Source organism: Aspergillus caelatus (genome assembly GCF_009193585.1).
Source record: "Aspergillus caelatus strain CBS 763.97 unplaced genomic scaffold BDV27scaffold_37, whole genome shotgun sequence".
NCBI classification, from domain to species: domain Eukaryota; kingdom Fungi; phylum Ascomycota; class Eurotiomycetes; order Eurotiales; family Aspergillaceae; genus Aspergillus; species Aspergillus caelatus.
The window spans coordinates 66064-88137 of record NW_022475300.1 but is presented as its reverse complement, the minus strand read 5'-3'; the positions used below and the strand labels follow the sequence as shown (position 1 = coordinate 88137).

Below are 22074 nucleotides of genomic sequence, written 5' to 3'. Positions count from 1 at the left end.
TCCAATGATCAATTCCAGCCCCCTTTGAAGATCATAGTCCACTAGTATATACCCTCATCTCTTTATCAGTTCACACCTGCAAATATCTGTTATTAGTCAAGGTCATTGTTCTCTTCATTCCAGCTATGCCTTTTAGTGATCATGCCCCTCGATTGGGTTTTCTCAAGGATGCCGCCAGCTCACTGGATTCTCTCAGCCCTTCCACCGCAGCTCATCTAATGACCGTACATAACAAAATTTTTCTCGACGAAAGCAGACCCTTAAATCAGCGACAACAAGAAGCTTCTTGCGGGGCTTGCGGCAGCATCCGAGCCCCTGAGTGGACTAAAACCATTCATATCAAGAAAAAAAACATAAAACGCTCCTCAGCAGCCCCAGACGGAGCCATTGTCTACAAGTGCCTCCGCTGCCGTCGGCGGACAGTGAAACCGTCTCGAAAGGAGCCTGTTCGCCCTAATTCTTTGTCTAAAATAGCTGCAGCAATAGACTCTACACCTCCGGCAGCTCTTCCTGCATTGCAACATTCTGATTCTACCGAGACTAAACCTACTAGTAAGACAGCCGACAATGCGAACAGCAAGAAACGAGCCAAGGCAAGAAAACAGGGTGGATTGCAAGCGCTATTAGCGTCTAAGCAACAATCTCGGGCTAGTTCTTCTCTGGATTTGTTTGATTTCCTCCAGCAGTAGACATCTTTGCTGCATGATTAGCTATATTTTTTTTTGTCAATATCGGACTATCGGCGATAATTATTCCGGTATCGTTTGTGGTCTAGCGCGGGGTCTCTTTATCGGCCAGAGCTCTCCAGACTCCAGCTCCGCCTCACGTCAACTGATTAGCTTTGGGTGTTGGTTCACAACGTACTAGTGTTCCCCATAAACAAACAGCCACCTCTTTAAGATTACCTTTTTTCCTAACATAATACACATTTCATTTCCTGGGCTGTTACAAAACGCTTGTGATGTCGTCTTATTCCCAGGATGACGAGCACGATCCCCAAGCGGATGAGCTCCGCGAGACCGCCTTGGTGACGCTAGAAGCCTTGATAAGCTCCTGCGGCCAGAAGATGCAACCTTACTTACAAAATACGATCAAATCCGCCCTTAGGTACCTCAAGTACGACCCGAATGTCGCCGAGATGGAAGAAGATGAGGAAATGGGTGGTACTCAGGATGATGGCTCCGAGGACGACGAGACGGAGGAACCTGACTTGGATGACGACGAATTCGAAGATTTCGAGGAGGAAGGTGGCTACAGTGATGTGGATGATATGAGCTGGAAAGTGCGCCGGTGTGCTGCGAAGCTACTTTTTACCGTCATCTCCACGTACGGGCGGGGTCGTGCGTTGGATGACTCTTCCTTGTACCAACAAATCGCGCCTGCCCTCATTGCCCGGTTCAGCAAAGAAAGAGAAGAAAGTGTGAAGCTGGAGGTAGTTTCTACGATGACTGCCCTCGTACGCAAAACAGGTGAAGATGCCATGATAATTACATCGAATGGCTTCCTCGAATCGGTGGGCGGATCCAAGAACTCGAGAAAGAGAAGGAGGCAGGATAGCGATGCAAGTATGATCGACTTTGAACCCAGCATTGGCACCTCGTCTGCAGTCGGTACGCCCGTTATTGCTCCATCCTCACCGAAATCTGGCCCTCAAGTTGATCTGGCGCGCTCGGTGCCCCTCGTCGTGCAAAGCCTTGTAAAGATGTGGAAACAGGCATCTGTGCCACTAAAGCAAGCTATCATTGTATTACTCAAGAATTTGGCACTCGTTCGGTATGGTGGTTTAGCCGACCATCTCCAACAAATTGAAGACCCGATAGCCGATGTGCTCAAGACATCGTCTCCAGCGGGAACCTCATCCGCAGCAGCTGGAGCTACAGCCAGTGCAGGCACTCTCCAGATCGAAACGTTGAGTCTCATTGCTGCAGTTTCGGAAACGCACACGTCTGATGCGCTTTTGCCTTTCTTGATCGCCTTGATCCCTGGAGTCATTGGTGCAGTCAATGACAGAAACTATAAGGTGAGTAGCGAAGCGCTCGGGGCTGTCGAGCAGATAGTGAAAGCTCTTACTCCGCCTCGGGTGTCCGCGGCATCGCAGGACCTTGCATCACAATTAGAAAAGCTGTACGATGTTGTTCATAGTCGCATTACCGACACGAGCGCTGACCTGGAAGTTCGCCAACGTGCCATTCATGTATTCGGGGTTCTTCTGGCACGAACATCGGGAGAGAAAGGCTCGGCTTTCATCTCGCTCGAGCGACGGTCAAAGGGGCTTGCCGTGTTGGTAGACCGCCTGAAGAATGAAACTACGCGACTCGCGGCTGTGCGTGCTGTTGACGACGTTGCTGTCCTGTGTGATAGGAAGACAGATGTCACTGTGGCGTGGGTCAGCGACGTCACCACGGAGCTTGGGGCTCAGCTACGTAAGTCAGATCGAGTACTCCGGGGTGCCAGCTTAGAGGCTCTACGCAGTTTAGCTATGAATTCCAAGACCAGAGTACATTATGATGGGAAGACTATGAAGGAATTAGAGGATTGCTTGTTGCCTCTTATCAACGCTGAAGATTTTCACTTCCTCGCACCTGCTCTCATCATCCTTGCGAAATTGATTCCCGGAAACGCGGAGCTTCTCGTAAACGAGGCTTTGGTTTCGGCTCTTTGCTCAATCGTCCTCTCTTCACTTGTTGGTACTGTTTTGAAGGCGTTGCTACTTCTCGTCAAGGTTGTTGGAGAGGAAGGTGCCGGTGCAGTCTTGATGAAGAAGCTTTTGCGTGATGTAGGCATCAACGGCGACACATCTGTTGTTGGAAGGGCTATTGGAACGCTCTTAGTTCACGGCGGATCCAAACTGGGCGTCAAGATGGATGATTTCCTCAAAGAGTTGCAAACCGCACAAGATGCCCAACGCAAATGTCTCGCGCTCGCTATTCTCGGAGAAATCGGCCTACGAATGGGTCATGAGTGCTCGTTGACACCGGAGCTGTTCATAACTCACTTTGATTCGAAGTCGGACAAAGTTCGCCTGGCTGCAGCCACTGCTCTAGGAAATGCAGCCGCAGGTAATGTGAAGACTTATCTGCCCACTATCATGAGTGGACTGGAAAAGCCCAATCATCAAAGCTACCTGCTTCTTCACTCTGTAAAAGAACTACTTCAGCACCCCGAGATTGTTCGCCCAGATGTTGCCCCCTCGGCACTCAAGCTATGGCAGGCTCTCCTCAATGTCTCTGAGGAAGAAGACAACCGAGCCGTCGGAGCCGAGTGCGTTGGTCGACTAGCACTAATTGATCCTGTAGCTTACATACCGCATTTCCAGGTATTGTTGATCATCCATTTTTGAATGGCTACACCCGCTAATGTCAACTTTATAGGAATGCCTGTCTAACTCTGATCCGACAATTCGTGGGGTGGTGATCTCTGCATTCCGTTATACCCTGTCAGACTCCAGAGATACCTACAACGATGTATTGAGACCGTTAATCGTCCCACTTTTGGTCAACATGCTCAGTGATCGTGACTTGGGAAATCACCGACTTGCCTTGACAACCCTTAACTCTGCTATTCATAACAAGATGGATATCATCCTCCCTCACCTTAACGAACTTCTCCCTGCCGTGTTTGGCGACACACAGATCAAACCAGAATTGATCCGTGAAGTGCAAATGGGTCCATTCAAGCATAGAGTTGATGATGGTCTTGAGTTGCGGAAGGTGAGTAACACAGGCCTAGTTCGTTGCATGCATATTCTGACTACCGAAACAGAGTGCCTACGAAACGCTCTATGCCTCCTTAGACACGACTTTCTCTTTGTCGCACGTCTCTGAATTCTTCGAGCGCATATTAGCCGGAATTGATGATGAGCAAGATATTCGCACAATCTGCAACCTTATGACTTCTAAACTAATCACCCTCGCTCCGGAGGAGACGCAGAGGTCTCTAGACGCTCTCTCAGAGCGTTACAGCGTCGTGCTATCCTTCAAACCAAAGGATAATGCCGTGAAGCAAGAACTTGAAAAAGCACAGGAAGCATCAATGGGTGTTCTGAAGATTACTCGAGAGCTGAGCAAGGCGTTTCCTAATGCCGAGGCGTCCGGTGAGCATCACAAATGGAAGGCCTACATGGAGTGGGTTCGAAAGACCTTCTCTTCACAGTTAAAGAGCCTTGAAACGGAATTTTAGACCAGTACATTGTCGTCAACAGGTCATCACGTTGGGAGCATTGCTTTTCAGCCAAAAGTACAACCTTAGAATGGCCGTATGTAGGCAAAAATAAGTAGTGGAAATTTATGTGTGCTCGCGGCTCATAGTCCTCGAGATCCACGGGGTATTGAAAACACAGATAAAGGAAATAAAGAAACAAATTACTCCGTACGAGCATTCGCAAATGCGCAATAGAGTATAGCGTAGCAAGTAACTTAAAACCCGGCGCCTAGTAAATTCCAGGTCGCGTACAAGTCACGTGTACACGCGTCGCGCGTACTCAAGCTTCAGCATACTAGTAGTCTTCGATCCCGATGTTTTGATTACCTCTCCAACTACTGCAGTGCTGACATCAATTGCCTCAAACGACTTTACGCTGGGCTCGCGATGCTTCTCTCTTTAGGATTTTCAGTCAACAGGACTTCTATTCATAATATTTCTATTGGACCCTCTGTCTTCGAGGATGTGTTATTGTACTTTCATACGCATTCCAGTTTGTCGAAGGCCTCCTCTTTGTCTGAAAAGACTACAATCGTACAGATCTTATTCCCTTCCTAGCTTCTCAACATTTGTCTTTACATTTGCTACCTTGCCAGGTCTAGCGGATGCGATGAAAGTTGGGAATCTGACCCTAATGTTGACCAAGTCGGTTCAATGCCATCATGGCACAAGTTTCACGGTCTCGCATGGCGGATGTGTCACATACGCACCCGCTGTCCAGAGCCTATCACAGGCGCTAAAGACGGTCTACCATGCGTTTCGAGCTCCTAAAGGGCACGCGTCGGTTTTCCAATGCTGGGCGTAACATGCTGATCATAGAGGATGGTTTGACTATGCCTGGGTGCTAGAAGATCCTGGGGAGAGAGCGGGTGAAACACGTCGGACAACTTTGATTGGGTTTGTCTTTGCGGTAATATCGATGGCTACGGCTACGCAGGAATACTATGAGGGACGCTCTTAGCTGCTGTGGGATATATTATGCATCGTCCACTGCTCCTGTTGAACACAACAATTTGGTCTTTAGATCATTTGCCTACACTCGGTCATGAAGTCAGTATGTCAGAAGGATCCCCTCGTCGGCACCAATTTGATCTCTACGGAAGCAACCCAGGCGTTTTCAGCGGATTAAGTTGTAGCGAGGTTCTTCTGACGACTGCGCGGAGTGATCTTTGGTCGACTGTTGCGATCCATGTGATCACGATGGTGCCATCTGGCTCGTTGTCCCGTTTCTATATGGCTTGGTTCCTGATGCATAATAGTCCTGCATGGCCAGGCGGTTAATGTCACTCCTTCCTGTCCGTTGGTCATCCATCGTGTACGTGTTTCCAACCTCAGGGAGCCTGGGCAACTTGTACCTGCTCTCCAATTCCTCGTCTCTAGTTTTTCCTGTCTTTGCAAGGGCTGTCAACCCCCAAATCACGGCACCCGCCACTGATTTGCGCTCCACCAGAGATCCCGATCCGCCGTGTTAACCATCTCTTTGCAATGTAGGTTGCAAATAGATCGATGGGCGCCGACAATCACGGCAATGTCCTATTGCTGTCCCTCCTTTTTGGGAGGAAGGATGCGGTTTTTATGGATGCTCTTTGTCCGCGTCTTCCAAGCCCTCCAAGTCAACCAGACGCGGAGAGGAAACAAAAGCTCGTCCCTGGGAATACTGTACTACGCACGAGAGGTCTCTCGAGGCAACAGCCGCGAGAATTTGGCTTTGCGACATGGGGGATGTCTGATCGATATAAATGACATGTGGGAGAAGCAGGTGGGAGATGGAGATTTTAGATCCAAGTCCGACTGAAAACTTTCTGAAAGGGTTTTGTGCATTCGATTCCTCTGCATAAAGGGCGTGAGGCATTATTCATGTCCCATCTGCGTTTGCGGGCTGTACCATACTCTGACTGTTCAACTTCTGCCGAATCGGGCACTACGACATAACCTCTTTCGACGCACGCCGTTTCCTAGGAACAGAACGCTGAAAACGTGTGGAGCAATGCATGTTGCTCTCCTCTCCGTTGCAGATATCAATGCTTTGCCCATTCGTTTGGTTGGTTGACCGCTGCGGTTGCTATGCTAAGGTGTATACATGTGAAGCATATTGCAGGACCTCTCTAGAGTGAGGATCAAAGCTTAGGCTTGTCTGCATGGCTTCTTCGGTGCATATCTCCGAACATGGCAGCTCAGCATGCGGATGTGGCCTCCAAGGGTAGGATTGATGAGTAACGAAGAGAGTATACTGGTGTTCTGCAATACGAAGCGGCTTCATCAGATTCCAGGGATGGGTGCTTGCGCAGGTGGCCTGTTGTAAGCCTTGCATTGGCGAGCCGAATGGTAGCGGGTTGGTGGTGGCCTGTGAACTGCCGTTTCCTTGAATGGAAACGGCCCATTTTTTCCCTATAAGTATTTCAAACCCATGTGTACTGGACACAGCTAACTGCCATTGTAGATCCTCTCACAAAGCTACCGGTAAATGGTTCCATGCTATGAGGGCTATTGTGATGTAGGCTTGTATGAGATTATTGGTCCATAGATAGGAGACAGTTTCTCCAAGAGCCTAATTGAAATCTCTACTGTGTTGTAGCCTGAGCCCTGATCTTTAACAATACCACAAAGGATCATTCATAAGTGGGGTTCCACTGTTCGACTCCATACTAACAGCTCTCCATGACATAAAAATAATCCCGTTAACTATCCCTCGGGCTGACTAATTGCTTCTGCCCCTCCAAAAAAAAAAAAAAATCGTGCCCCGCCACAGCGATAGTGGAAAGTAAAGGAACGTTCCCGCACTTGCTGATGAAATTTTTACTTTCCTTAGACATCATTGGGTGCAAAGATTGTCAAATATATCTGTGGATTCTTCCGCTCATTTGCGCGTTATAGATCTCTATACCCTCTTATCTTGTTTTCTTCTATAATAGACACCTCTTAATACCTAACCTTCAAAATGTCGGTAGAAGATAAGCCAGTCCAGCAGGAGACTCCTGTCGAGTCGCAGTTCCAGAAGCCTGGTGACTTGGTGGAGCGAGATGAGGATACTGGTGTGATGTCCGTGGAAAGTCTTTGTATGAACTGTCATAAGAACGTACGTTCACCAGCTGGAATATGAGTGTTATAGCGGCGCGACTAACCCGGTTTCAGGGAACCACAAGGCTTCTTCTCCTCCGAGTGCCTTACTTCCGCGACATCATCCTCGAATCCTTCGAATGCCCCCATTGCCACCTCAAGGACAACTCTGTCAAATCCGCCGGTCAGATCCAAGAGAAGGGCGCTAAGTACACACTTACCGTTCAGAATGAAGATGATCTTCAACGCCAGGTCGTCCGGAGCGATACTTCAATCTTCAAGGTTGAATCTTTGGATATCGAGATGCCCAAGGGCGAGAGTCAGTTCACAACTATCGAAGGAGTGATCCAGAAGATCCACGAGTCGCTGTCTAGCGAGCAACCCCTGCGCAAGGCCCAGGCACCTGAACTTCACGATGCGCTTGTGCCGATTATCGAGAACCTCCAGAAAATCCTAAACCGAGAGGGCTTCCCCTTCACGGTCTCTCTGGATGACCCTACAGGTAACTCATGGATCGCGCCTACTATCAACGACACTGGAAACAACTATAAACGTCGTGACTATCCTCGTACGCACGAGCAGAATGAAGAGCTTGGAATCTCCGCGGACCCCAATGCTGTGCAGCACGAGGGATCTGAAGAATGGGAAGATTCTGAGATTGTCGACGGTCAGGTATACAGTCTGCCGACCGAATGCCCAGGCTGCACAAAGCCTGGCTTCGTCAACATGAAGAAGGTGAACATCCCATACTTCAAGGACGTCATTATCTGGAGTACATCTTGCGAGCACTGCGGATACCGAACTAGCGAAGTTAAAACTGGTGGTGAAGTTCCAGAGAAGGGCAAGCGCATCACCCTTAGTGTCGAGAATGAGGTTGACCTCTCGCGTGATATTCTCAAGTCCGACACCTGCGCTCTGTACAGTAAGGAGTTGGAAGTCACTGTCCAGCCTGGTACATTGGGTGGTCGTTTCACTACCGTTGAGGGTCTGCTCACCGAAATCCGTGACCAACTACACGGCCAGATCTTCGATATCGACGATGCGAGCGGCGCTGGAGGAGACAGCATGGCACCCGAAACCAAAGATACGTGGACTCGCTTCTTCTCTCGCCTCGATGCTGCTATCAACGGAGATATGAAGTTTGTCATCACTCTCGAAGATCCCATGGCCAACAGCTACGTTCAGGACTTGTGTGCCCCTGCTGTCGATCCACAGATCAAGACTGAAGAGTACACCCGCACTGAGGAGGAAGAAGAAGAGCTCGGTCTGAGGGATATGAAGGTTGAAGGTTACGAGGATGCAAAGAAGGAAGAGGAGAATGCTGAACAGAAGTCATAATTGACCTGCATTGGATTGTTTGTCTCCCGACTGCTTATTCTGCCGCCAATATTCATTTCCTCACGATGTGCATGATTCATCTTTTTCAGTTGTTTATGATATGTTTTCTATGCATGCATGCATAATTGTCATTCAAGACAGCCATGTCCCGTTTTGCGCTCTAGATATCCGATGAGTTGTGGTTTGTTTACACGGTGTAGTGTCGGGGTGTTCTATCACTTTTTTTCGTTTGGCATATATTCATGGGTTCTCTTGGGTGGTATACAAAAATTCAATAAACGCCGACGACAAGTTCCAATGAGATATAAGCCTGATTTCATATTATGTTGTTGAGTAATCCATTCCACTGAGAAACATTAGCACTTTTGTGCCCAAAATTTCCAAACTTCTCACCACTGGAGCGTATTTCATTATACAACGTCCTGCCACATACTAGAAGTACCTCGATAACCGGGTCCCAAGGAAGCATCGTTATAATGCAGTAGCTTCTGCAGTCCCCACCCGAGCTGGTTGTTTGTAACCGTTCGGCTGAAATGGACCTCTAATAGACTGGAAGGGACTCCAAAAATCCCAATGAATCCCGACATCGTGTGAAACTGGCCCAAGATTCCCTTTCCAGAACAGCATATCGCTTTGGCGAAGTCAGTCCTTCAGTGTTAGGTCCTGTGTATTGCGGCCGTGGCGCCTTGACTTGGGGGCTTTGCGTGGTGTTCGACAATCGCCTAATATATCACGCTCAAACCCGCATACTCTTCTAGAACGCCTGTTTTCACTTTGCAAGCGGATTCGCGTGTATTGTGACGCCGTTAATGCGTAGCGCCTCATACTCCGACTCCTCACCTTCTTTCGGCTGCACAACCCTGCCCTTCTTGTCCACTTTCGCATTCGCCTTCTCCAGCTTGGTCAACACATCACCACCCTCATCTTGTGCTGTCAAGTTCAACACCTTCCCGAAGACGGTGCTGTTTCCGTCCAAATGCGGAGCAGCGGCAAACGTAATGAAGAACTGACTTCCGTTAATCGTAGCCCCCATAGCGCCCTGTGATCCTGGAGCTGTCCTATCTTTGACTGGCCGCGCTGCCATGGAGAGAATCCCGCGCGTATTGTGTCGAAGAGCAGGTAGGTGGATTTCCTGGTCCAATGCGCCGGGGTGGTTGATTGATGTGCCGCCTTTCGGGATGTCGTCGAAGGGAAGCATGGGTTTGGTGCTTTCTTGCGATTGGTGTGCTGCTGGCCCGAGAGAGATATCGCCTCCTTGGATCATGAAGCCGGGGATTAGACGGTGGAAGGGTGTGTTGTTGTATGCGCCGCATGCGCAAAGGGCGAGGAAGTTCTACTCAGTTCAGCGTCAGTGTACAGGCCTAAGCCGAAGCAAAATTATGAGGTGAAAATATTAATCCACGTAGGGTGCGATATCGCATACCTCTACTGTCTTGGGCACTGCCTCGCAGAAGAGCTCGACCTTGAGGTCGCCTTGGGTGGTGTGGAGCTGTTAGGTATCCATAGTTGTCAGTTGATCATCTGGAGGCGTATGCGCATTAATGACGTTACGATGAACTCACAGTAACCGACATGACTCTTCGATATAGTAGTGAGCTATGTATGAGAATATAGGACGATGGGAGACTGGCGACATGCAACGGACGGAGCTCGGACTTTTTCGCCGCATTCACCTATCTAATTGAATACACGGTCACATGACGGACGCCGATAACGACACGCCTATAGATAACAAAAAATTACACGGACTTACAAGGCATCGACACTCCAATTTTATAATCATTTGAACCTGTATTCACGTACAGGATGAACAACAGACCTGTCGAACAAGCATTGGGTACGCTGTTGCCGACCCACGCCGATGATTTGCCTCAAGAGCTCCGCAGTTTGGCCTTATCTCTTGTCGCGCAATCTCGCAGCTTTTCTACTAGCCTAAGGCCGGAGGAAGAAATCGCACGCCCTTATGCTTGTGCCGAGATCGCCTGCCGCCGGTATGTTTAGCGTCCTATCCCTGTCATTGAGCCATTTCCTAATTGATTGGTACACTGACTAGCTGGTTGTGTTTAGGCTAACTCGGGCCCTCAAACTCCCCCCTTTGATGGGTCATCCGCCATGTCCTCCGCGTGCTTACAAAAAGCTCTATGCATTCCTTGATCGCTCCCTTTCGAACAGTGTAGCTGGAGTAAAGCGTGCAGGGAGCAGCTCTATCTCAGAAACACCTTCACGCGCCGGGTCCGCTTCGTCCACCCCTAGGAAAAGTTCGAAGCATACCCAGACGCCTCCGAAGACAGCAGCAACGCCGCATAAACTCCAGAACACTACGAGCAAACCCACGCCGTTAAAGAAGGCTATCACACACGAAGCAAGCGAATCTCGCTCTCAAACGCCCCAGAAGTCTAAAGTCCTCTCTAATGGCCTTCCTGGCTCTACGATTATTCCCGATGCACCTGCCTGGGTGATGACGTCTATTCGAAGCGTGTGTAAAACTTTATCTACTCCAGCTCCACGGACGAGTACATGGTCCCGGCCTCCAATTTCGAGAACCTTGCCGCCCCATATCTTTGCGGGTGTATCATCCATCCTATATTTCATTTCCCGAGTTTCCGCCAAGGATGAGGATGATTTCGACGAAGAAACCCTGGAATTCGTGGAGCCTATCCTGATTGTGAAAGATAAAGAGAATGATGAAGATTATAAAGAGGTCGTTAATGCTCTGGTGGTAGCCGTGTATTTCTTGGCTCTCGCCCGCAGACGAAGCCCATTATCCGAAGGGGAAGGGGAAACAAAGAAGCTCGACAAGAAGACATTTTCTGAGATGCGCCAGACTGCCTTAGTGAGCATTGGCCTCCCTTCAACCGAGAGAAGACATCGTGAGGATGTGGACCAGTGGATCGCAGTAATAATGCAACAACGCTGGGCTAATGGAAAGGAATGGTTTGAAAACATCCCACAGGCTGGAGAACTGGCCGGGGATGATGCATATCTTTCCGAGGAGGACGGCTACGGCGAGTATGAAGAAAGAGTTAAAGATGCCAAACGGCAAAAGATAACGAAATCGGGTCGCTCCCTAGCCAAGCACTCATCCAGGAAGGGCCTTCTGCCGGGCCTTGGCACCATGATGCAGGATCGTGTTGATTGGTTAAGCGACGATCGCAAAGAAGACTACCTTGAGTGGAAGGCAGCAGTCCTGGCGAGAATTGAGCAAATACAAAAGACTGCAGCGCAGCATTCTGGTGCCTTACCCGTCTAATATACACTTCTTCCGAATAACGGCTTTTGAGGATATGAGTTATTGAAGGCGATTGTCGTTCTTGTTTTCTTACTATATCAACGTCTCTTGGATTGCTTCGTTAACAATGCGTCCGTTCTACCCCATGTATCATTAGAACTTGCTATTTGTATTATAGAGTTCCTATACCCAAACAGTCTTAATGTGTTTTATCTATATGAAAACCCCGATAACATTCCATTTACCCCTAGCTCTTGCTCAATCTTCAACTTGAAGCACCGTTTTTTGTAGGGTTCTTCCAAAACTGCCAACTGTTTCTAGGAGCGTTATTTGGATTCGCCAGCTATCCCATGGCACGAGAGAACCCCCTTCTGATTGACTTCTATCAAATACTTCCCGCCTTGGAGCGCCTCATCTATAATCCTCAATCAGAAAACGGTCCATATACATCAGACAGACCACTTACACAGGTTATAAAACACAGGACCCGTCCAGGAAGCCGTGGCTGGGTTTACATAGGTCTTCTCATCGTCACGCACATTCGCACAGTAGCATAGCATATTAGGGTTGGAATTAAGATACCGACATGTCGAGCACTCCCCTCCTGCCTTGGAGAGTCCTCCGCCACTAGGGTTCGTTAGCCTATCACTCACTTACAACGTCGTATGGATGAACAGGTGTGGCGTAGTATACGTACTGCTTGATTGCGAAAAGTCTTCCACTGCCGTCGTTGTTCTTGTGCCACCCAAGACAACGGTCCAGGCTCAGCTCGGAGTACTGGCTTTTATCCGTCCCCGGGATGTGGCAGGATGCCGTCAATAGTTGCTGTTCCGGATGTCCTTTGGAAACTGAAGGTCCTGCTTTGATCTTGATGTCTTTGCATTCATTCTGCAGGGGTGAGACTTTGGGAGGGATCTTCTTGGGAGAGGCCCTCTTGGGTAATATTTGGAAGACGGATCGAGGCAGTACTACGCCTGGGTCTGCGTTCGTGGGTGCGTTTTCTGGGGTGGTGGTTTGGCTGGTGGCTAATACGACCAGGTAGGTGGCGAGGAGGAGCGTTAGGACTTGGTGCATCTTTGCTGGTTGTTGAGCCTGGGAGCAAAGGTGTACGGTACTGGGGAGAGAAGATGGAAGTAGGCTGTATGCAAGTGAGGGTTGAGCGTGAAGGTTGATATAAGTTCTGCCCTAGCGTCATGAAGAATTTTTCAGATCTAAGTTCATGCCGTGCATGTTTTTGTTATTGTATAGTGCGTCGGGGGCTTTTCATATTTTTCTGGGTTGTATTTGGGATCGAATGAGATATTGTTTATATCAATTCTTCTATTTTTGTCGGTCTTGGCCGGGGCGCTGGGCGACGGGTTAATCGGCAGCCCTATGGATTTACCATTCCGGGTGTCAATTTTAGAAAATGCAATCTTACTCCCCTGGTTCTTTTCCGGACAGGGCGCACTAGGCACATATTGATAGGAGGAACGGGATGTCGGAGCGCTGTGCTCCATATAGGCCCAGGTCAAGTAGCTGAATTTGAGCGATGAGTGCTTCCAGTTATATCTCCGAAAGATTTTAAAAGGTGTGAACAAAAGGCTGGACAGTTAGCAGAGTTCGGGCTAACGACCGGTCTCCTGAGGGTCAGATAACATTGTTATAAGGGAGTCTATGTCGTGGGTCGTGGGTCATGGGCTCTAAATGGCCATCCAAAAAGACATCGCTGCTACCAGCGCAGAAAAGCAAAGAAATGGTATCAATGTCTATCCAAATCCCCAAACAGCAAAGAAAGAAAGAAAAGCACCGGAGAACCCAATCCCCTAACAGTAATAGCCAAGGGTATATTGACCAATAATCAACAGGTAAAGCAAAGTGTTTCTAATTCTTAATACCAAATACTCCTTGTGCGATGATGGGGAAGCTGTTCCTTTCCGTCTCTTTCCAACTCTTTCATAGTGTCATACAGGAAGAAATCTATCAAGATTGCATTGACGCCCGACGATGCGGGCTTAGCAGAGCTGGTCTGTGTAATGTGTTTTTGTGTGGTGCACTTTCTCTGTTCGTCTAGTGCCGATGTGGTGAGGCTTTGGCGGCGGTCCACACTGGCCGCATGTCCGTTAGATTGTGTAGGTTTTATTTTAGGTTTCGCGTCTGGATGGTTCTTCTCAATCTCTCGTCTAATCAATTCGACGCACCAGATGCTGGTTGCGCGCAGTTCGACCTCCCAAGTAGAGCCACTGGGGATCGGTTTAAGGTCACGAATATGACTTTCCAGAGGTGGAGAGTACATAAGACAACCGAGTTGGTTTAGTATCTGAGGAATTCGGTAGTCTGGATCATGGTTAGTTTGGAATTCTCCCATGAAAACTCAACTAACCATAGCTAATGAAGGTAATTAGAGGGTGGGACGCACCTGCAAACATTGTGATTTTGTCAATATCATGGAATTCGCCAAGGCCCTCGCCATTGAAGCAGGCCCACAGGTCTGCGACTAAGATTTGTGCGCGTTTATAGAGCCGGACCCTCCGTCCCTGAAAGCTGGTTTCATCCCGGAAACAGGGGAAACTCTCAGCCATGAGGTTCACGAGGGACGCCGCTGAGTAGTTGGCGTTATAGATACAGTTGACAAAACTACCGTCAAAGTCCTAGATAAATAGGCTGTTAAAACCTACATAGGCTACTGATGTTCAAGTGCTGTTCAACATACCTCACACAAGACTCGGCCTGCTTGTCGCAGGCACTGAAGACGCTCTTGCAGGAGAGGAATCTCCTCATCAGTTACCGATCGAAATACATGCTTGAGCATAGACTCAGAACATTCGTCCTCATTCACCCAGAAGTAGGGGCTCGTAATGGGGATCTCTGCAAGTCTTAGCATTTACAGCGCGCCAGAAGAAATTACGGGTTAGATCATAATAAATATGCATAACCTACCCTCATCCAAAGCCCTCTGCAACGCAGCCACCAAGCTCCAGTACCCAGTCCACTTCTTGCCGCGATATTCGATAGCGAAGCGTGTCTCCTCCGGGTGCTCCGACCAGAAACTGAAATTCAGCAAATCCATGGCGAAAATAAAATCCACGGTACTTTCATCCTTGGTCTTGGGATGTAATTCATGCTCCGACCATGTCTGCGTGGAATATTCCTTTTTCTGCATCAAGCGCCAGATGGTCTCGGCAGCTTCTTTGGTCTTGGAAGAGTTCAATGCGACATCAATAGCATTGTCGAAAACGTACTGCGCATTTTCCAAAACTTTAGTCTCTGCTGCACCTGGGTTTGCTGCCCCTCCCCCTAGCCCAAGCGACTTGCGTAAAAGAGCGAGCAATTCGGGATCTGCTTCGTCGTCCGACATGGTGGTGCCGTGCCCTTGTGTCCCGGTTCTTGATATAAACAGGGAATACTATCCAAGAAAACCCAAATTTTACTTTTAAGAGGGGTAATAGTCAAAGAAAAACAGACAAAGAGATCAAGGAGGGAAAAAGCAGGAGACCAGATATAATTGACACAGAAAAAAAAAAGGAGGGAACAAAGACCGACAGTACTAGCGCACCGAATTCCCCACGACCGTTTGTACTGCTTTGAACCAAAAGCGACGATCAGGCAAAAAGTCCGGCTGCTTTGGTGGACGATCGGTTGGGCAAAAATAGAGTCAAGTTTTGTTAAGTTAATAAGGGCCCATAAATGGCTTTTGAATTTGGTTGCTTTTTGGACATTTAAGAATGGGTCCCGGAATCCCTTTTATTTACGCACAATTGTCATCGAACCAAAAAAAAAAAAAAAAAATTCATTGACCCTTGCAGTAACAAAAGAATGGATCTCATCTAAGAGAATTAATTCTTTTTTTTTTTTTCCCTTCCTGGAATTGATAAGGCCCTGGTTAGTCAGCCAAAGGGACAATGCGATTGGACCATGATCAATGAACCTGAATAGATGTACGGAGTACCGGAGGTATAAAAAGATAGAAATTTGGTACAGGCAACGAACTCCCCCACTAAGGTACATACACTTACTAAGTTAGTATGATTGTCTTGAAAATATCCCAGGTCTCATAGGGGTCAACTACTATATTATCAGATAATGATGCGCACCGCCGTCCTATCTTTCCTTACTTTAGGAGGATGAGTTAGCCAAAAGTATGGATAATATGAGCGGTCTTGTTCATGGTCTCTTTTCGGGGACTTGCATTGGATTCTCCTGTGGGCGGGAGTGCGGACTCTTTGGTCCGGCAAATAATATTGCCTTAGGGAAATGTATGAGTCAAGAAAGAAGTTACTCTTGATATATTGATCATTGATAGGGCTTTCTAATAATATCTTCTTCGTAACTCTTCATACTGGACCAAAACATTCACCTATTCTCAACACTATGGAAGACAAACTACGACTAGTATAGATTGTGTTACGATGGAAGTACTACGGTAGATATGTAGACCTCTCCGCATCAAACAAAACTAGCTGTAGTCACTCTGCCCAATACGTGTAGCTTAAATAGCAATGTCTTCCCCGGATGAATCCGAACACGAATCGAGACTTTCATATAAATGGACGAATCTATTATGCAACGCATGTATGTACACATTTCTCCCACCACAGATATCATCGAATGTACTTTTGTCCACTAGCAGGTAAGCTACTGTACGTTTTGGTTGAACGTGGGAAGCTGGACGGCCAATAAGCGGGACTGATCGGATGCGATCAAGAAATATAGCATAAATGAGGGTGACCAATAAATTCAATTCAGATTGATTGCGCTGGGGTCCAATCGTTTGATCGCATTTGCTGTCCGAGACTTTTAGTAGGACCACTATTTATGCATGACTAGCTTTTATTATTTAGTCAAAGGACAAAGAAGAAAAAAAGAAAAAAGGAAAAAAAGAACGGATATAAGAAGTGAGGGAAAGTCTCGTGTTCTGGACAGCGGTGTCGTCATTGCCCATACCAGGCCCCCAATTTGGGACTAATTAAAGCGCGGTGCTTCTCCGACGCATTTCGCATTTCCCGAAATCAATCATCCGTTCCTGGACTTTCGCTCATTTCTGCCGTCCCCTGCAGCGTCGCTCTGTTTAATTTTTCCTTGCTGAATCCTCTCTCATTTGGCGATGACTGTCGCCCTGTTTTGACCTCAACTGCCACTCATTCCACCTTCATATTGCTCTCGCGCCCTCAATCATGCCGCGAGACACCTACTCCAAGCGCTCTCTCGGGACCTTGTCCAGACGCTTAAAGGAGGTATTCAATTCTTCTGACCCAGAGTTTGTGCTTATTTTTTTTTTATCTCGGAAGCTAATTCATGTCATTCTCTCTAGTCGCGCGTACTCCTCGTGGGTGCTGGTGGTATCGGCTGCGAGCTGCTAAAGAACCTCTTGCTCTCTGGGTTCGGCGAAATCCACATCATCGATCTTGATACCATCGACCTGAGCAATTTGAATCGTCAGTTTCTCTTCCGCTTTGAACACATTAAAAAATCAAAGGCATTGGTGCGTCACACTGAACCGTCCACCCTTTCTGCCCCGCCCGTGGCGTCACCTGCGCAACGTCCCACCCTGATACCCTTCCGGCACCGTTCATCGTTTCACGACGAAGGGAAGCTGACGAGAGTCTTTTCATAAGCACAGGTCGCGAAGGAAGTTGCCCAAAAATTCCAACCAAGCGCGAAGCTCGAAGCCTACCATGCGAACATCAAGGATAGCCGTTTCAACGTGGACTGGTTCGCGACTTTCGACGTGGTCTTCAATGCACTTGACAACCTGGAAGCCCGTCGCCATGTCAATAGAATGTGCCTAGCAGCTGATGTGCCGCTGATTGAAAGTGGAACTACCGGATTCAACGGTCAGGTTCAAGTCATCAAGAAGGTAGGATATGGGGGCGACCCAATGCGTCCACATAAGTGTGCTAGCTTTAATTGACCATCGACAGGGCCAAACGGAATGCTACGACTGCAACTCAAAAGAAGTCCCCAAGTCATTCCCCGTGTGCACCATCCGCAGTACACCAAGCCAACCTATCCATTGTATTGTCTGGGCGAAAAGCTATCTTTTCCCGTAAGTTATTGGAGGATCTATACTCGGCAGGGTATGAACTAAACAGGCCTAGCGAGCTTTTTGGAACAAGCGAGGATGAGACGCCAGAGTTGGATAGTACTGAAGATGCCAATAATGGTGAGTCATATTGATGAATTTCGATCTAGTCTTAGGCAAAGATTGCTAATTCTGCGCAGCGGAAGAAATCGCGAATCTACGGAAAGAGGCACAGGCTCTCAAAGAAATCCGCGAATCCATGGGCTCCCCCGAGTTTGCTCATAAGGTATTTACAAAGGTTTTCAAGGAGGACATAGACCGACTACGTGGTATGGAGGATATGTGGAAGACCCGGAAGGCTCCGGAACCCCTGGAATTTGAGAAGATACAGGAAGAGGCTTCATCAATTGAGCCTACAGTTTCTTGTAACGATCAAAAAGTCTGGACTTTAGCCGAGGATTTGGTCGTTTTCAAGGATAGGTTCGACTTATCCCTCATTCAACCAGTGCTGATTCTTTTCACTGACATGTATCATAGCTTGGATCGACTGAGTAAACGACTGAAGACACTGCTAGACGCAACAAAGAGCGACGCCAAGCCCATCCTGGTGTTTGACAAGGACGATGTGGATACGCTAGACTTCGTCACCGCTAGTGCTAACCTGCGAGCAACAATATTCGGAATTGAGCCCAAATCAAAGTTTGATACGAAACGTAAGTGCTTTCGCAGTGAAGTTGTGACACACCAAGGGTTTGCTGACTGTGAGCAGAAATGGCCGGTAATATTATACCAGCAATCGCGACCACAAACGCCATGACTGCTGGCTTGTGTGTCCTACAGGCATTTAAGGTCTTGAAGGATGATTACGCGCATGCCAAAATGGTAGGTTTCCTTTCTCTTTACCCATGTGGCCGTTTATTGAACTCATGCAAAATAGATCTTCCTCGAACGGTCGGGTGCCCGTGCAATTAATTCCGATTCTCTGAAGTCACCCAACCCCAACTGCCCTGTTTGCTCGGTCGCCCAGGCCAGGGTAAAGATTGACCCAGAGCGGGCCACCATCAACGACTTGGTACAGGATGTCCTCCGCTTACAGCTAGGGTACGGCGAAGAGCTTTCAGTCAGCAACGAGCTGGGCACAATTTATGACCCCGACCTCGAAGATAACCTGACTAAGAAGCTATCGGAACTGGGTGTGAGCAATGAAAGCCTCATCACAATTATAGACGAGGAGGACGAGCAGCCGCGTGTGAACCTTGAATTAGTTGTTCTGACTGAGAAGTAAGCCTCCAACCATCTCCGTGTGGAGTCAATCGACTTGATTAAATAGATCACTAACGCTTGAATAGGTCGGAATCCTCTACAGGAGAACAAAAGCCGATCGCTTTAGTAAAGGTCCCTGAAATCCCCCGGAAACCACGGGCACCTATACCTACCGTTAGCGAGCACGTCAATGGCACTTCGGATCCAAACAAGCGCAAGCGCAATGCCGAGGAAGCCGGCCTCACCAACGGCGAAGACCGTTCAAAGCGCTTGGCTAGTATATCTGTCGCCGATGGCGATGGATCGAATCCTATTGTACTAGATGAGACGGAAGGAGGTGCGATTCTAATTGACGACTGAACGAAAAAAAAAAAAAAAAAAAAAAAAGAGAGGCACACGGAGGCCAATTGCTTCCTCTCCGCTTCGGACATATTTCTCTATGCAATGTTTTTTTTTCTCACACATTGGTTGTTCCTTGAGTTTTGGGTGGACCACCAGAGATATCTTTTGCTTCTATTCCCTTTCATCTACTGTAACATATCATGCTTTTGGTCCGAATAGATTGGACGAAGGGATTACCGTTGGTGCTATTTAGTTTGACCGAAGTCATAATGCGCATACTTCGGCGTGGCGTTCCAACAGAGGTACACGAATGAGTCGATGAATTTACTTGTTATCATAATTGAGATTATCGTACACTGCAGTAAAGCTCAGACTACAACACTCTAAAGGCCCTGACCAATACCCTAATATACACATAACCAACCCCAGATATAATATAATATATTACACAGCACTCAACCCCCCATCTAGATTTACAACGCAATTATTCGCATACTCATTCCCCGCCAGAAACACCGCCGCATCCGCGATTTCCTCCGGCACCCCAAACCGACCTAACGGAATGCTCTCCTTCAACCTCTCATTCTGCCCCTCACTAAAGTCCGCAATCATCGGCGTCTCAATATACCCCGGCACAATCGCATTCGACCGCACAACCACATTACGCAGAGAACCAGCCGCCTCAACTGTTAACGACCTAGTGAGGCCAAGAAGTCCCGCTTTCGAAGCGGCGTATGGGACCGCGCCAGTTCCGCCTTTCAGCGCTAGTAATGACGAGATGTTTATGATGCATTTAGAGGCGGGTCGGGTCTCGCCGGTACGGCTTTTCAGCCTGTTACGGAGAGAGGCGCGGAGAAGAGCGCGGGATGTGAAGATTGCGCCTTCAAGGTTTGTCCGGAGGGTTTGCGAGATTTCCTCGGGAGATGTCTTGGGAAGAATATTCGAGTGGGAGATCCCAGCTGCGTTGATTAGGATGTCGACGGATTGCTAGGATGCTTTGTCAGTCTCCCCATTCATATTTTTGCCCAGACTCAATAACAGAGTCAGATAATAGAGAAAGACAATGTAGTACAACATACCATCGCCTTCTCCAGCTCACGCAGCCACGATCCAGCCTCCGATACATCGCCCACAAGGAGACTTATTCTATCTGAAGATTCGACTAAGGTTCCCTGCGACTTTGGTGTGGTTTCATCAGCCGCTTCCTGGTTTCCGGTGCCTTCATCATTGACTTGGAGTTTGGTGGCAGCTTTGAGGAGGCGCTCGTACGATCGTCCGACGAGGATGATGTGCTCCGCGCCTTCTTGGAGGAATCGGTTTGCGATCGCGAATCCAATGCCTGAGGTTCCACCGGTGACCATGCAGGTCCGGCCGGTGAGGCGCGGCGAGGTACTGAGTGCCTGGGAGGAGAGGGGTCGTCTTTGTGACGTTGGTGGGGCATTGAAAGCTGTGGAGAGAGCTGTGTTCAATATGCGCCTAGTGTATTGGGGGCACAGAGAGGGGAGGGGAGATGTTGACATTGTTGCGCAGCGCATGCTGAGACGTATTGGTTGCGTCTTGGCTTATTGTGCTCTTTGAATGACAGTCACGTTTCGATCGAGTTAAATGTATAGAGATGAAGGGCAGTTGTTCATTATTGAGTCTGAATGAATGTATGCGAACGCTCAAAGCGATTGAAACAAGACAAAGGAGACAATCAATGAGGCTTCCAACCCTTTCAGCCGTACTTTAAAGAAAACAATCAGTCCACCAAGCCATCCAAGAAGCATACATGCCAGATGAAGTATATCAAGCCGGACATTGAAATTAAAACAGACTAAGAAAGCTTCCGCACAGACCACGTGGAGAAAGTTAAAACTTCCGTCACGCCGCGTCTCTTATCGTTCTTGTCCCGCGTCCACTGTTGATCATCAAATCCAACCTTACCATCTCCCCATATTACCCTCATTTTCACAAACTTAACGAAGAAAAAATGGCTTCATCAGCCACCGATTCGGAATTCGTGACGTTAGTCTCGGGTGATGGATTCGAATTTGTCCTTCCGCGTAGCGCGGCCTGTGTCTCTGGGACGATACGTCGGATGCTGGAACCTTCTAGTTCGTTTCCCCTTCCCCTCCCTCTTTTTAAATCCATCTTCGGCCTTTACCGTGCTCTGATTTGGGGTTCTGTGTGCTTACTCTCGTTTCGTTATTCAGGTAAATTCGCCGAGGCCTTGACAGGTCGCTGCACACTGGAGAATATCAGCGGAATCGTCCTCGAGAAAGTCTGCGAGTATTTTTGCTACAACGAGAAGAATAAGAACCAGACAAATGTTCCAGATATGGAAATTCCGGCCGAGTTGTGTCTGGAGTTGTTGATGGCGGCGGATTATCTGGATACGTGATTTTTGCCTCCGTACGGAGTATGTTAAGGGTAATTTCTATTTGGATGTCGTGCTAATCAGGTCTCAGGTGGTATACCTTCTCTTATGCATTACGATTTCCATGATCTGTATTATTCGATTATTATTCACTGGCGGAGTTTCACAGAGTACATGGCGTTGCGTCTCGTGTATATATGGGTTTATCCGGTTGATACTAGAATATCGTTTCCTGACGACTATGGTAAAGGGTAAAATGTATGACATGAACATTATATATCATGT

The 22074-nt window shown here is 48.1% G+C and overlaps 12 protein-coding genes across 12 annotated transcripts; 8 read left to right on the top strand and 4 right to left on the bottom strand.

Moving 5' to 3' along the window:
* The first annotated feature begins 69 nt into the window (after positions 1 to 69).
* BDV27DRAFT_124004 (ribonuclease P Rpr2/Rpp21/SNM1 subunit) lies at positions 70 to 712 on the top strand. Its single transcript, XM_032065997.1, has one exon. It carries the CDS (start codon positions 126 to 128, stop codon positions 687 to 689), a length of 564 nt encoding a protein of 187 aa, XP_031930431.1. The 5' UTR covers positions 70 to 125; the 3' UTR covers positions 690 to 712.
* A 50-nt stretch (positions 713 to 762) lies between these two features.
* canA (putative cullin binding protein CanA) lies at positions 763 to 4338 on the top strand. The gene is made up of 3 exons (XM_032077472.1): positions 763 to 3316; positions 3372 to 3710; positions 3763 to 4338. The coding sequence occupies exons 1-3, from the start codon at positions 962 to 964 to the stop codon at positions 4177 to 4179; spliced, it is 3111 nt and encodes a 1036-aa protein (XP_031930430.1). The 5' UTR covers positions 763 to 961; the 3' UTR covers positions 4180 to 4338.
* A 217-nt stretch (positions 4339 to 4555) lies between these two features.
* Positions 4556 to 5092, top strand: BDV27DRAFT_74646 (uncharacterized protein). Its single transcript, XM_032077470.1, has one exon. The coding sequence runs from the start codon at positions 4664 to 4666 to the stop codon at positions 5003 to 5005; it is 342 nt and encodes a 113-aa protein (XP_031930429.1). The 5' UTR covers positions 4556 to 4663; the 3' UTR covers positions 5006 to 5092.
* On the top strand, positions 5093 to 5627 carry BDV27DRAFT_74647 (uncharacterized protein). Its single transcript, XM_032077471.1, has one exon. It carries the CDS (start codon positions 5179 to 5181, stop codon positions 5479 to 5481), a length of 303 nt encoding a protein of 100 aa, XP_031930428.1. The 5' UTR covers positions 5093 to 5178; the 3' UTR covers positions 5482 to 5627.
* A 1511-nt stretch (positions 5628 to 7138) lies between these two features.
* On the top strand, positions 7139 to 8595 carry zpr1 (zinc finger-containing protein ZPR1; the record flags this gene model as incomplete). Its single annotated transcript, XM_032072069.1, has 2 exons — positions 7139 to 7276; positions 7333 to 8595. The coding sequence occupies 2 exons, from the start codon at positions 7139 to 7141 to the stop codon at positions 8593 to 8595; spliced, it is 1401 nt and encodes a 466-aa protein (XP_031930427.1).
* Positions 8596 to 9273: 678 nt separating this feature from the next.
* cyp5 (putative peptidyl-prolyl cis-trans isomerase) lies at positions 9274 to 10216 on the bottom strand. The gene is made up of 3 exons (XM_032077469.1): positions 10158 to 10216; positions 10019 to 10084; positions 9274 to 9928 (listed from the first exon to the last, which is right to left on the bottom strand). The coding sequence occupies exons 1-3, from the start codon at positions 10167 to 10169 to the stop codon at positions 9365 to 9367; spliced, it is 642 nt and encodes a 213-aa protein (XP_031930426.1). The 5' UTR covers positions 10170 to 10216; the 3' UTR covers positions 9274 to 9364.
* Positions 10217 to 10257: 41 nt separating this feature from the next.
* On the top strand, positions 10258 to 12036 carry BDV27DRAFT_123999 (uncharacterized protein). Its single transcript, XM_032065996.1, has 2 exons — positions 10258 to 10586; positions 10663 to 12036. Exon 2 carries the CDS (start codon positions 10694 to 10696, stop codon positions 11843 to 11845), a length of 1152 nt encoding a protein of 383 aa, XP_031930425.1. The 5' UTR covers positions 10258 to 10586; positions 10663 to 10693; the 3' UTR covers positions 11846 to 12036.
* Positions 12037 to 12273: 237 nt separating this feature from the next.
* Positions 12274 to 12898, bottom strand: BDV27DRAFT_142868 (uncharacterized protein; the record flags this gene model as incomplete). The annotated part of the gene is made up of 2 exons (XM_032070014.1): positions 12274 to 12451; positions 12522 to 12898. The coding sequence occupies 2 exons, from the start codon at positions 12896 to 12898 to the stop codon at positions 12274 to 12276; spliced, it is 555 nt and encodes a 184-aa protein (XP_031930424.1).
* Positions 12899 to 13358: 460 nt separating this feature from the next.
* BDV27DRAFT_123994 (queuosine 5'-phosphate N-glycosylase/hydrolase) lies at positions 13359 to 15485 on the bottom strand. The gene is made up of 4 exons (XM_032065995.1): positions 14744 to 15485; positions 14517 to 14671; positions 14223 to 14454; positions 13359 to 14140 (listed from the first exon to the last, which is right to left on the bottom strand). Exons 1-4 carry the CDS (start codon positions 15159 to 15161, stop codon positions 13695 to 13697), a joined length of 1251 nt encoding a protein of 416 aa, XP_031930423.1. The 5' UTR covers positions 15162 to 15485; the 3' UTR covers positions 13359 to 13694.
* Positions 15486 to 16767: 1282 nt separating this feature from the next.
* On the top strand, positions 16768 to 19783 carry BDV27DRAFT_74585 (E1 ubiquitin-activating protein ubaB). Its single transcript, XM_032077468.1, has 10 exons — positions 16768 to 17037; positions 17115 to 17285; positions 17424 to 17660; positions 17725 to 17849; positions 17902 to 17966; positions 18026 to 18305; positions 18363 to 18538; positions 18595 to 18707; positions 18763 to 19106; positions 19175 to 19783. Exons 1-10 carry the CDS (start codon positions 16978 to 16980, stop codon positions 19446 to 19448), a joined length of 1845 nt encoding a protein of 614 aa, XP_031930422.1. The 5' UTR covers positions 16768 to 16977; the 3' UTR covers positions 19449 to 19783.
* BDV27DRAFT_123989 (SDR family NAD(P)-dependent oxidoreductase) lies at positions 19756 to 21208 on the bottom strand. Its single transcript, XM_032065994.1, has 2 exons — positions 20510 to 21208; positions 19756 to 20417 (listed from the first exon to the last, which is right to left on the bottom strand). Exons 1-2 carry the CDS (start codon positions 20963 to 20965, stop codon positions 19875 to 19877), a joined length of 999 nt encoding a protein of 332 aa, XP_031930421.1. The 5' UTR covers positions 20966 to 21208; the 3' UTR covers positions 19756 to 19874.
* Positions 21209 to 21345: 137 nt separating this feature from the next.
* On the top strand, positions 21346 to 21903 carry BDV27DRAFT_123988 (elongin C). The gene is made up of 2 exons (XM_032065993.1): positions 21346 to 21526; positions 21626 to 21903. Exons 1-2 carry the CDS (start codon positions 21403 to 21405, stop codon positions 21811 to 21813), a joined length of 312 nt encoding a protein of 103 aa, XP_031930420.1. The 5' UTR covers positions 21346 to 21402; the 3' UTR covers positions 21814 to 21903.
* Positions 21904 to 22074: the final 171 nt, after the last annotated feature.

Coding starts and splice junctions, on each gene's coding strand:
- canA (XM_032077472.1), top strand. CDS start 962: ATGTCGTCTTATTCCCAGGATGACGAGCACGATCCCCAAGCGGATGAG. Junction 3,317..3,371: donor CTTACATACCGCATTTCCAG/GTATTGTTGATC, acceptor TCAACTTTATAG/GAATGCCTGTCTAACTCTGA. Junction 3,711..3,762: donor ATGGTCTTGAGTTGCGGAAG/GTGAGTAACACA, acceptor CTACCGAAACAG/AGTGCCTACGAAACGCTCTA.
- BDV27DRAFT_124004 (XM_032065997.1), top strand. CDS start 126: ATGCCTTTTAGTGATCATGCCCCTCGATTGGGTTTTCTCAAGGATGCC.
- BDV27DRAFT_123999 (XM_032065996.1), top strand. CDS start 10,694: ATGGGTCATCCGCCATGTCCTCCGCGTGCTTACAAAAAGCTCTATGCA.
- BDV27DRAFT_123989 (XM_032065994.1), bottom strand. CDS start 20,965: ATGCGCTGCGCAACAATGTCAACATCTCCCCTCCCCTCTCTGTGCCCC. Junction 20,418..20,509: donor GTGAGCTGGAGAAGGCGATG/GTATGTTGTACT, acceptor AAAGCATCCTAG/CAATCCGTCGACATCCTAAT.
- BDV27DRAFT_123988 (XM_032065993.1), top strand. CDS start 21,403: ATGGCTTCATCAGCCACCGATTCGGAATTCGTGACGTTAGTCTCGGGT. Junction 21,527..21,625: donor TCGGATGCTGGAACCTTCTA/GTTCGTTTCCCC, acceptor TTCGTTATTCAG/GTAAATTCGCCGAGGCCTTG.
- BDV27DRAFT_74646 (XM_032077470.1), top strand. CDS start 4,664: ATGTGTTATTGTACTTTCATACGCATTCCAGTTTGTCGAAGGCCTCCT.
- BDV27DRAFT_123994 (XM_032065995.1), bottom strand. CDS start 15,161: ATGTCGGACGACGAAGCAGATCCCGAATTGCTCGCTCTTTTACGCAAG. Junction 14,455..14,516: donor CAGGCCGAGTCTTGTGTGAG/GTATGTTGAACA, acceptor CTATTTATCTAG/GACTTTGACGGTAGTTTTGT. Junction 14,141..14,222: donor CAAAATCACAATGTTTGCAG/GTGCGTCCCACC, acceptor ACCATGATCCAG/ACTACCGAATTCCTCAGATA.
- BDV27DRAFT_74647 (XM_032077471.1), top strand. CDS start 5,179: ATGCATCGTCCACTGCTCCTGTTGAACACAACAATTTGGTCTTTAGAT.
- BDV27DRAFT_74585 (XM_032077468.1), top strand. CDS start 16,978: ATGCCGCGAGACACCTACTCCAAGCGCTCTCTCGGGACCTTGTCCAGA. Junction 17,850..17,901: donor GCGAAAAGCTATCTTTTCCC/GTAAGTTATTGG, acceptor AAACAGGCCTAG/CGAGCTTTTTGGAACAAGCG. Junction 18,539..18,594: donor ATCAAAGTTTGATACGAAAC/GTAAGTGCTTTC, acceptor GACTGTGAGCAG/AAATGGCCGGTAATATTATA.
- cyp5 (XM_032077469.1), bottom strand. Junction 9,929..10,018: donor CAGTGCCCAAGACAGTAGAG/GTATGCGATATC, acceptor TGAACTGAGTAG/AACTTCCTCGCCCTTTGCGC.